Source organism: Drosophila mojavensis, unplaced genomic scaffold (genome assembly GCF_018153725.1).
Source record: "Drosophila mojavensis isolate 15081-1352.22 unplaced genomic scaffold, ASM1815372v1 contig_74, whole genome shotgun sequence".
In the NCBI taxonomy this organism is placed as follows: Eukaryota; Metazoa; Arthropoda; class Insecta; order Diptera; family Drosophilidae; genus Drosophila; species Drosophila mojavensis.
The window spans coordinates 20,918,029-20,930,663 of NW_025318899.1; the positions used below are offsets into that span (position 1 = coordinate 20,918,029).

At 36.6% G+C, this 12,635-nt stretch overlaps 1 protein-coding gene across 6 annotated transcripts in view; it reads right to left on the minus strand.

Annotated features, from left to right (window-relative positions):
• LOC26528583 (MOB kinase activator-like 2) overlaps positions 1-12,635 on the minus strand; it is a 44,044-nt gene that overhangs the window by 22,294 nt on the left and 9,115 nt on the right. Inside the window, exon 2 of one of the 6 annotated variants that reach the window (XM_044010040.1) lies at positions 1,483-2,581. The exons of 4 other annotated variants lie outside the window; for them this stretch is intronic. In XM_044010040.1, coding sequence (XP_043865975.1) covers positions 1,483-2,369 — 887 coding nt within the window. In that variant the 5' untranslated portion in view covers positions 2,370-2,581. Of the gene's footprint in view, positions 1-1,482; positions 2,781-12,635 lie in introns of those variants that run through there. One more of the 6 variants, XM_044010041.1, reaches the window with a different exon arrangement.

Consider the following 12,635-nt stretch of genomic DNA (forward strand, 5'->3'; position numbering starts at 1 on the left):
TATTCATAGTCATTGTCTTCACTCACACACACACACACATATATACGTACAAGCAGTCAATCAATGTGCGTGAGCGAGTTAGCTGCATGCATTAAGGCCAGCGCGGCAGAGGCGTCACACAACACACTGCTAATTCCTTTGTCAAGTCAAAGTTTCCTCTCTGAGAGACAGAGCGAGGGAGCAGCAGAGGGCGAGTTGTTGAGCAAAGCAGTTGACAACGCGCCTCCTTTTGCTGGTTCCTCTTCCTGGCGTTCGTGTTTGTGTTACGTATTTCTCTCCTCTTTTTTTTATGCACGCTCACTTCTGTCAATATTTACATTTCTAACTAATTATCAGTTCAGCGCACTTTGTGTTGACAGAGTCAGCGCTCTGCTGGCGTTGGCGTTGGCGTCGCTGTTGTTGTCATTTGGCTTGCCTTCATCTGTGGCCCTCGCCTTCAACCACGCACTGAGAGTTCATTTAACTTTGCATTCTCAAATAAGAAAAAAATTAACTAAATTTTGAAATTTGATTGCTAATGCTTATTTTGGGAAACCAAGAAGCTCTTGTATATAAACCGCTAAGTGCAGCAGAACAAGTTATTAACAGCCGTCAACACTGTTAAGCAACAGAACAAGTGCTGCGTGCACACTGTTAACTGCAGCACATTAACAGCGATGTTAGCTCACGCTGCGTGTTTGACCTTCAAAAATACGCTTTTCAGGCCTATTTGGCAGCTGAGCTAACTTTAACATAAAATTTTAACGTTGTTTTTGTTTTCTTAGATATTTTAATTGCCCTTGCCTTGAATTTGAACTACAAAGAGCTTTTAGCTTTTAGCTGGTTTGCTTAAACAAAAGCCGCCTGAGAAATTATTGTAATTAAAAGGCATAAAACAAAAAAAATACGTAAATAAGACACTAATGCTATTTATCTAAGCCGAAAAAGGTGGGTTTTCTGTTTCGTTTGACCTCTGGTCACGTTACTCGTAGCATGTATTTAAATTCTAATTAGCTTTCGGTCTTCTGACTAGAGCACTAAGAGGTATTTAGGCAAAGCGAAATATAAGTGTAAATAGAACAGAATATTCTATAAGGCTATCTAGCGCTGTGGATCTAAGTGCGTATAAGAAAGAGCTGTTAATGGTTGTATTCTTAGACCAATACAATTGTCATAAATTCCAATTGGAATAAATAATTACAGACACGTTTAGGACTTTCATGAGAGAAAACAGAAAGAGGAAAGTTTATCATAGCAGTTTACTCAAATGAGATTGCCAGTAATTCCAATTGGAATACATTACACTCTTGATATGTTTATATCAAAGAGAGGGTTAATAGAAGCTTTACATAAGTACGCATTCAAGTCAATCAGTCCAATCAGAATATATTATTACAGCACATAGTCCCACGCCTTGGAGTTTGATGTAAGAGGGAAAATGTGCAATTTAGAAATGTGGTTGATTTACTTTAGCCATAATGAAACTTAAGAGCAACAACTTACGCCACTAAGCCGCCCAAGAAGGCAACTGGACCGCCGCCAATCAGACGGATCTTGCGATGACAGGAATCGAACAGCGATGTACGTGTAGGCGCCTGCGATGTGGGTGACATGTTGTTGTTTATGTTATTGTTGCTGCTTTTACGTCGACTGCTGCTGTTAATGAGCAGCTGTTGTTGTGCGGCTGGAGCTGCTGTTATTGTTGTTGTTGTTTTTATTATTGTTGATGTTTTCCACGCTTGTTGTTCACTTGTTTTGAAATTGTAATTACTGATGTAGTTGTTGTTGCTGCTGTTACTGTTGCTGTTGCAGTTTTTACTGTTTTTATAATGAGTGTTGTTGTTATGGTTGTTAATGCAACTATTAGACAAACTGTTGTTGTTTTTGTTATTACTATTAATGCTGCTACAGCTTTGATTGCTGCTGCTCTCGTCGTCAGTTGCTGTCGCTGTCGCTGTCGCTGCCTGTGCCGCTGCTGGGTTTGTTGTTATTGTTTTTGGTTTTTTATTTCGCCGCAACGCAGCTGCAAAACTGTAACTCGTATGCTCCTTCTTTTTCTTCTGCTGCTGCTGCTGCTGCTGGTTCTGCTGCTGCTCAACTGTAATTGTCCTCGCCAGCAACAATAAACACTTTTCGCTCTGCTGCTGCTGCTTAAAATAATAATCAGCTGCTGCCCGCGCTGCTCTCTTTTGATTTGTCTCTGCTGCTTCCGCTGGCTGCGCTGCCGCTGCTGTCAATGGCTTGTGTAGCTTTTGCTGTTGCTGCTTAAGCTTTTGCAGTAAACTTTTGCGCTGCTGTTGCTGTTGTTGCTTTTGCTGTTTCTTTTCGCTTGTGGCAGCCGCTGTACCGAAACCAAGTTCCACGATGTGCTGTGTGGGCGCTCTCAACATTATTCACACTCACTTTTGCTTTTGTGTTTGTGTTTGTTTCTGGTTTTGCGTTTGTTTTTGATTTTAGTTTCAGTTTAATGTTGTTGTTGTTGTTGCTTTTGCAGTCTTTTGCTTGACTTTAGCATATTTTACACAGTTGTTTATGTATTTTGTTCAACTCGTTCATTTCTTTCACTTTGAACATTTCTTTATATCTTGAACTAAACTTTCTTCTAGAAACAAATCAAATATGAACAAAAATCAAAAATAGGAAGAAAAATAAAAACGAATAACTTTAGTTTATCGACTTTGGCGTCGCGTTCACTTTCTACTTTAAATTTATTTGCGGCTTTTGCTTTCCTTCTTTGCTGAAATTAGCTTAAGACGAACTTCTATCGCGTTTTGTGTTTTGCGTTTTAGTCGGTGCGGTTTTGCCTATTTTGCAAATTAAAGGAAAGCACGCCCATTGCACAGTGGTACGAGTGTAGTAGAAAATAGCAAGACAAGAATATACAAAAATTAATTTAATATTTTATTTATTTATTATTATTATTATTTTTTTTTTTTTCAATTTTTATATAATTTCATATTAAATATTTATTTTTAGGCAATAACAATTATTTTATATATTTTCAACAATTAATTTTAAATAACAACTTAAATTCAAACCAATTTATTTTTATTTTCATTCATTCAAAATTATTGCACTAAAGCAATATCAGAATTTATTCAAATTAAAAACATTACAAATGACTTTTATTTATTTTAAACCTTATTTGATTATTTTTTAATTTTTTAATATTTATTTTACAATTTTAATTTTTATTTTATTTTGTTTTTTTTTTATTATTTTTTTTTTATTTGTTTATTCTTTTATTTTAAATTTTTTCTTTATTTTCTTTCCCATTTTCCATTTTTACAGTCTATTACCACTGTGCAACTAACTGACACATTGACTATGCTTTATGTATGTTTGTATTTAGTATTTAGTTTATGAGTCTTGACATATACACAAATATTTTATGCATATATATGTATGTATATATGTACATAATATATCCATATATATTTATAATATACATATATATGAGTTATTTTAGACTTTTTTTGCGATCGCGTGAGGTTTTTCTTTACTTCACAATTGTATGCGTGCGTGCGTGCGTGAGTGTGTGTGTGTATGTTTGAATACTTATACATATGCATATTGGCATTAACATACACATACACTTGCATATATAGCTGAATGCATGTTAATTAGATTTCCTATGGAAGCGAATTATGAATTATTTGTCTCGACTTCTTTCTAATCTCTTCGTTGTCGTTGTTGTTTTCGTTATTTACTTAAGCAATGTTGTTGTTTTTTTTTTTTTTTTTTTTTTTTTGTAATAATTTATGCAAATGCGCTTGAAAAAAACGCAGATTTATAATTTTTAATTGTAAGTTAAATAAAGGCAATGCCTATGCTTTTTTTTTGTTTTGCTGTTCACTTCCTCGTAATTAATTCAAATTCGCATCATCTTGAAATTGTATTTCTCTTAATTTATATGGGATGTTGTTTATTATTTCTCCACATTTATTTCAGTTAAGGAAAGTAAAAGCTGGTGTCATCCGCTGCTTACGCAATGCTGAAGCAGCAGCAGCAGCAACAACAGCAGCAATAGCAGCCGCAGACCCCGCCCCTGCCACAAGCCACAGCATCAAGTCCAGCAAAAGAAACCAACGAAACGAAAAGCTGAGCCAAAAATTAACAACAAAAACAAAAAACAATAATCAACAACAGCAACAACATCATCATTAAAGAAGCCCAGCGAGAAAACTTGCAGAGCAGTGGCGTAGCCAAAGGGGGGCGACAACCAGTGCGAGGGGCGTTAGGGGAATCGCCTTAATATAAGGCAGTCATGGAAAGGGCAAGAAAAAGGAGGCAACACAAAGCGGTTTACCTTCACCCATTTACAGTTAAATATGGAGAGAAGGCTTTAGTGGGTGAATACATGCATATATTAAATATAGCATAAATTGAAAAAGACATGACTTCATATAAGGAACTCATTTGAGGGAAAAAGATATGACTATATCCATATATAACACATAATACTATTAAAACTATGGTTTAATTTTGATTCACTTGGAATATTATATTATACAGCCAATAAAGAACGATAGTGAAGCATATAGAAATCACTTAAAATAATATTTCTAGCATACATCACATGAGAATCATCTAAATTGTAAATTTTTGCATTCAATTATAATCTTGACAAATTAGATATTCAAATTGATTGCTGAGTGTATAGCTAAAGCTGTTGCCTGTGTATGGCAAAAATCGTTATTTTAATCAAGGGAATGCCCCATATATCATTTGCTAAATCGCAGTAAAATCCCAGCATTCTTCTTCTTGATGACTCATGCAAGCTGAATCATGTAAGAAAAAAAGTTATAATTGATACGTAAGCTGTAAATCCTTCTGCCCAAGCCATGTGAATGGGGAGGAGAAGATTATTCCAGCTGTGAGTGCTGACTAGATATTATATAAAATATATATGTATATCTACTTTGTATTGCCAATCAGTTGAAACAGATTGAAGGAACACGTCAGTGACTGAGCGTGACTCAAAGATTGAACGGCGCCAGAAATCTATATAGAGAACTCCGAGATGATAATACGACATATTCGCAATGTTTTGTAGCTGTATGAGAAACGCGCTTATCTCACAATTCTCAGTCGTGAATGGGAAACGTGCCCCACCAAAGCGCCAAATTGATTCAATCAAAACCCACTAACAACTGGCTGGGGGCAGACACATCTGGTAACACGCAAGGCAACAAGTGCGAAGACAATTTAACTATCTCTATCTGTCTGTCCCACTCTGTGCCTCTCTCCACCTCTCTCTTTCCGACTCATTGTATGTGCACACGGAAAAGTAAAAGAAAAAGGCGTGAAAAAAGTTTTAGGAATGGCCAAACCGTTTGACACTCGCACGAAAACTTTCACAAGGCGAAGCGATGAAAACAAAACAAAACTGTAATCTACAAACGGTTTAACTCGGATTGAAATGGAACGGAATTGAAACAAAGTGTTACGGTTAGAAAAGTAGAATTATTGAAATCAATATACATTAAATTTATATAATTATAGATCATATAACAGTTATATATTGCTGAAACCAATTGAAGCAACTAATAAGGGAAAATGCTGTATCAAAAGTGTTATACCAAAGCAAAAGTGTTCTACTGATTAAATTTTATTTAGAAAACCCCCAAAAGAGAAATAACCAACTATATAATAGAAAATTGTTATACATAAAATGAAAAAGCTGTTATACAGTAATTGAAAAAGAAGATGCATACTGTTATACATTTCAGAGATTTAGAGGAAGAAAATATGTGCTCAAGCTATACTATACCACTGAAAATACATGCCTTTAATGTTATATACGAAAGAAGATGCGGTCGAAAGAGATGAAAATTAATTACAACTTTTTTACTTGAGCTACAATTAATCAAATATAAAATGTTATAAAGTTGTGAGATTTTTTAGGAAAAAAAAAAAAAACACACACACACAAATGTTCCCTGCATCTGGGATAACTATTATAGTTTTGATTGAGCAGCAATATATGGAATGTGTTATATGCTATGTTATGCAATGGCTAGCAGTTATATTTTCTTTTTTTCAATGTCATTAAATAGAATTTAGTTCCATCAGCTCAATTTGTTCCACTTAGAATTGGCAAATGGTAAAAAGAAAGTGTTATATAGGCAATTGTATGTATGCTATAGGATGTTATTATTATTTATGATTGTCACAGAATGCAATTAGAGAAACTTGCTAAAGCACATTTATGGCAGCGGTTGAAAGAGAAAACTTCTAGCGGATGGAGAATCGCTTAGTTGCATGAGAACATCTTGGTATAAGAAGTATTTATAGAATATCATCAATAGATCAGATCTCAATAAACAATTCTAAACAGGCAATTCTTGAGTTCATTCATATCGAATATTTTACATAATACAAACTATAATAAAACTTTAATCTTTAAATCTAAATATACATATATAATATAAATATATATATTCTTGTTTATTTCTAAATTTGTCTTTAAACTTCTTTTGCTAATTTCGTCAAGTGCAATCCAAGGGAACTTTCTACAAATTTCAATTAGAATTTGCGATTCTCAACTGGTTAATTTGTCACATCTCCATTGCCATTCGCATTGCCGTTTCGAGGCACGTTGCAGGTCGCCGCGCGACAAGGCATTAGAATTAAGCCAAAAGCTACAAGCCATGAAAGTTTCCACAGAAAATTTGTTAACCATGAAGCGGAGACGATATGAATCGAATTGAATTCTCTCATAGGAGAGAACGAACTACTCGCCGCTAATGATGATGTCTTCGCTGGAGAGAGAGAGAGAGAGAACAGTTAAAGAGCTGCTTTGCTTTGCTGCTCTCATTTTTAATGCACAACTCGACAAATTGACACTTGAACACTCATACAGAAAAAAAGAAGAAAGAAATGAAGCAGGGGGCGTGGCTAGGTTGGGCAGTCGTCTGGTGTTTTGGGGCGTGCGCTTCTAGAATTTTAAAATGAAAGTTCGTGCTTATTCACGGTTGAAAAAGCATGCGGAAATCTACGGCTCCGGAGTCCGGAGCTCTACAAATAAATCGCAGCTTAGACACAATATATATATATATATGAGAGAGTCTAGGGTAATAATTATATTATTTTAATGTGTTTTTCCTTTCTCTCTCTCTCCGTTTTGCTCCTCTCTATTTATTTTCTTGTCGCTTGTTTTTCTTTCTGTCTGTTTTCCCCGCTTATCCATAGCAGCTGTCGTTTTCTGCTGCGGCATTACGCTGCATTTTCAATTAAGCCAAGATGAAAGTTTTCTTCTACAACTCTTTGCTCGTCTCCTCTCCTCCTCTTCTACTTCTTCTACTTCTACTTCTCTCTGCATGGCAGTCACCTAGAGAAGGGTTTACTGCAGCACACTGAAGCGAAGACATCATATGAAAAGGCAAGGTTATGCGTTGTGAATAAGCAATTAGCTCTTGCGGTTCTTTCCACAATAATCATCAACCTCATCATCATCATCATCGCCGTCATCATAACCAGCAACAGCAACATCATTAGCGGCATCATGATGTAGCTGAAAGTCTTATGTGCTAGCCGTCTGCTCAGTTAGCTTTGGGGTCACGCGTTTTGGCATCTGTGCAACTGAAAACGCTGCAGCTGAAGCGCATCGAATGCATTTCAAGCAGCCAACACTTTGTAGCTTAATAATATATAGGTGTATATAAGTTATCGATCTCCAGAAGTAAGCATACACATCGCATATAAACTATAATTTATTTCTAATTGCATTCCAAAAGACGTTTATCAGCACTCGATAAAAGTCGAATGCATAGCCTAGCCTGTTATCGGAAAACCTATCGATATTTTATAAAGACGACTAAAGAGATGTTTGTCTAGAAAAGTTAACTGATAGGCATTTATAATTTAAATAGCCTTAAGTACGTTTAATCACCTGATCAATACTTTAAATAACTTGGTATCGATAAACGATAACACCCATACCATAACAGAATAGCGCTATTCATGATTATTCAAAGCGCAATTTTAATATGAGCTGCTTTACTTACGCTTTAACGAAAATTTCGTATATAGCTTGTTATCGATATTGAAATACCTCAAGCAATTATAGCTTGATTTATGCATGAAATGCAATCAAATCGTTATTTTTGACACTTAATTTAATATCGTATCATATCACCATCAATCTTAGTTAAAGGATTGTCATCGATCATTAACGATTTTGTACTTAATTAAATGTTGTAAAGTGTTATCGATTAGAGTCGCTGCAGTGCCTTCAGTTTCATCAATGTGTTGTAGGCATTTCTTTCTCAATTCCCAACTAGTCCAGTCATGCTAATCTTATTATCGATAAGCCCAATTCCCTCTCGATCACAATTTCAATTGAGGCACGTCAAGGCTCTAGCAGCACAGTCGCACAGCAAGCAGCGATTGCCTCAATTTTCACACTCTGAAGGCCGAGTGATTAGTGTGCCACGTTCATCCATCCACATATCGGATATAAGAGAAACAAAGACAAAAGAAAAACGTAGAGAAGGCAGCGACGGCAATCGCAATCGGCAATCGATCTGCACACTCGACATTTGGTTGCTACGTGTCTAGCGGAGAGGGGAGGGGCTGGGCGAGGGGGAATGTGGGGAAGCAACATATGTAACGCAACACAAAAACGAAACGAAATGAAATGAAATGAAACCTGAGCGATCGCAGGGAGCGCAAAGTTCTCACGGCGAATTACACAAAGCGCCGCACATCACGTTTACAGCAATCAAGTTGAGTCTGCCCTCCCCTCCCCCTCTCACCCATGCATTATCTGTCTGGCTGTGGTTCCATTCCGAACCAATCCAAAGCGAAGCAAAGCAAAGTCAATTCACTTCACTTCACATTTTACTTCATTCACCGCAACGATCCGCACTCTCAGGCTTTGGCTATAAATTTGTACAGCGGCCCAAACGTGAGAGAAATGCAAAAATGTCAAATGCAATCAAAATAGGCAAGAAACAAAATAATAATAATAGAAGAACAGACGAGGAGACAAAGTAATAAAACAACTAAAGTTAAATACATAGACCCAAATAAGGGCTAAACAATGAAAAATGTGAGTCGAGCTGCTAATTAAGCAAATTAGTGGAAAATATATACATATAACCAAAAATAAAATAGAAACAAAAAACGGAGAAAAAAATAAAACTGAAATAAAACAGCTGCGGTCAGCGTCTGGCTATATTTTCTTAGCGAGTTTTCGCTGCCCCATTGTCAACAGCACAGCACAAAATTTGACCCATAAAATTTCCCACAAAATTATAGTAATTTTCGCTAACTCAATTTGACGAATGGCGGAGATGTTGGAAAAACAAGCGAAACGCGAGAGAATCGAGACTGAGGGATTAGCCGGTCGCGACGCTGTGGGAGTCGATTGCAAAAGTAGCCGAAAATTAGCTAGAGAAACGTTGAAAACAACAGCCGTAGAAGAAGAAGAAGAGGAAGAGAGAAGAAAAAAACAGCTCAATTTTCACTATTCAGTTACCCAGAGGCTGGCACCCCCAACCTCACTGTGACTTGTAGAAGATGCCGCATAATAATAGAGCTTGCAACAGCTGCCAGCCAGCCAACAACAACAACAACAACTCCTATTACAACAGCCGCAAAACAAAAGAAGCTAAACAACTACAGCAACAGAAAAAGGCTAAACTACAGCTAAAATAAGCCACAGTCCACTGGAAACTGAACTGGAAACTGGAAGCTGCGCTGGCAGAGCGACCCATTGAGATCTGAAGAGTTCATTCGAGCCATTTAGCAGCGGAAAAAGTTTGCTTTTAGATTAGATTTATAGATAAACGAATACATTTCCTAAGATTTCTTTAAGCATTTACAAAACCAACTGAAAGTGTTTTGCTTTTGCTTTTTATTAATAAAGCAGATTTGCTTTTATTTCCTTTTCTTTTTTTTATTGCATTTACGTATACTAAGAAATCTGTAATCAAAGCAATAAAAATAAATCTTCCTTTTTGAATAATCAATTATTATTTATGAGCCATTTGCTCAGTTGCCATTGCAAATGCAGTTAAAGCTGTCGAACGATAAAATCTGAACGTTTCTCAAAGCCAATCAACACTCTCCGAAAGCCAGGCAATTTCCATCTATTGCATAACAGCATTCAACCACTGTGCGTGTGCGACGTTCTCGTTTCATAGTTGTGGGAGTTTGTTTTATTATTATTTTTTGATGTTCAAAACTAGGCAAAAGTCTCTTATGCTAGACGCTGGCAACCGCAATATTTCGAGTGTTGGTTTTGTTTTTGTTATTTGTTACGAATACGTGCAACAGCTCAAGTGGGCAGACGACGGCGACAGCGACGGCGACGGAGCCAACACGATTGCAACATGGATTTTTTTTTTCATCTTTTTCGATCTTTCTTGTTGTGGAGGATGGATTTTGAGCTATAAACAATAAGTGTAATTGTGACTAGAAAAACACCCTGCAAAAAGAATTGCAAGGAAACGACATAAAAACTAATATATTAATTATTTGTATAATTATATATATTTTATAAGGTACCAATAAGCATTTAATTTCTTTCTGTTAGACGTTTGTTTATGAATTCCTTTGAAATACATTGATTACAGGGTATTACAAGTGCAGCCCAAAAAATTCATTAAGATCTGTGCAAAACGTATGCATCAATTGTTACGCTCTCGCTCTCTCTCTCTCATTCTTTCATTCGGTTGTTGCAGCGCATGCATGAAGCAATTAACGACACGTGTTACCGTTAGAATTATGAAGAGAGCGCGGGATAACTGGACTGACCAACACACACTCATTCACAGGCACTGCCCGACTAGAGGACATGTAATGAGCAAGAGCAAAAAGAAAATAAATGAAATGAGAGCAACACTAATACAAATGCCAAAAACAAAAACCAGGCCCCCTTCTCTTATAAGCAACAGCAATGGCGACAGCTGAATAATAAATTTAGCACAGCTCTTCGATTTTTTCGCCTCTTCTTTTAGTTTGCTGTTATTGTTGTTGTTGCTCTTGCTCTTGTTGTTGCTCTCGTTGTTATTATTGTTTAGCAGTTGTTGTTTTGTTGGGTAACAGCGACAGCTGAGCCGAGCTGAGCTGACATTGACACTTTTCGTCGCTTGCTTGTGGCGCAGAAAAATCATTTAAGGTTATTTATAAAAGCATAAAATACAAAATGTATATACATACACATACATATACATGCACACATACATAAAAGTATGTACATGTATATGAAAAAAGTTCGCAGCAAAAATTGTCCATTCGACAGAGAGAAATGCCTACAAGCAAACGAACGAACGAAACTACAGTGCTAACGAGCTACAATGAACAGCTACTAAATTATTAATGAATGATTAAAGAGGGGTTGAAATGAATATTTGATACCTTTTTAAGCCTAAATGTATTTTGCCCTAGCGTGCCATAAATTTACTCAATACTATTCATACTGTATCGAGCTCTAACTTTACTCGCATATCGGAAATCAATAAATTACGTCTTGAGGTTATAACTGCTCTGGAAGCCAGCCCACTTCCTGACTCTTGTAGACATCGGTGTTTGCATTTGTTTTTGATTTTGTTATATTTGCTACATTAACCACAGCCAACTTCATGTTGGGTCTGCATTATCACCTTATGCATTTATTTACATACAATTATTTGCAATAATGTCTTCATTGTTTGCCGTTTCCCTTTTCTACGTCTTCTTTTTTTTCGCAGCTTGTCAAGCGAACCACGAAATCAATTCCAATGGCCATTTCCCCCCACCCTTCCAGTGAGACAAGCCGTTCACTCGTTCAATTTCCGCGTCGCATTCAACGCGCTTAACCTTCAACTCGCATTAAAGTCAATTTGCTGTTTTTTTCCCTCTCTTGTTTTTGTTATTTACTTTTGTTGTTGTTTTCTTCTTCTTACATTTCGAGTGTTGAGTGCGCTTTCACACCCGCCACCGACCGCCCACCGCAACACAACAATTAAATCAAAATTTATGAAGTGATTCTAATATCGTGTCGTCGAGTGTACGCTGAAATTTCCATGCTCGCATTTTGAATGAGCTTAATTGTTGACGATTTTCTATGTCTGTGTGTGTGTGTGTATTTAAGTCGCGACCAGGCAAAGCACCGTTAAAGGTCAAACGAGCATTTAGCCAAAGACGAAAAAGGAGACAGCAACAGCATGGCGAAACGAAATGGCAACAGAGCAAAGGGAAACTGAAACAAGCAAGTCACACAATCAATGCCCCTGCTCCAAGACACACACACACTCTCTCTCTCTCTCTCTCTCTCACTCTCTCTATTCCTCTTACTCGGTCTTGAATCATAGTAGAATTATTACTATCAAAAGAAATAAAAACTAGTTTCTCAATATCAACTCAACCTGCGTTGCGTTGCTGCTGTTGTTGTTGTTGTTGTTGCAGTTGCTGTTGCTTGGTGACGTGAGTGAAGCAACGAGCGTTGAATGCACCACAGGTAATAAGACGTTTTACAATTGCCCAGCGATCAAACGGGGCGGGAAATCCTCTAATAATTTCCTAATAGGAGAATTATAGTATTTAAACTTGGAATTTCACACGTTTAGATCGGCTAGAACTTTGAAGTTCAACAACGTTAAATAGGGAAATTTTGCTAATATACAATTTCCATAATTGGGAAATTTAATGTATCAATCATATTAAAT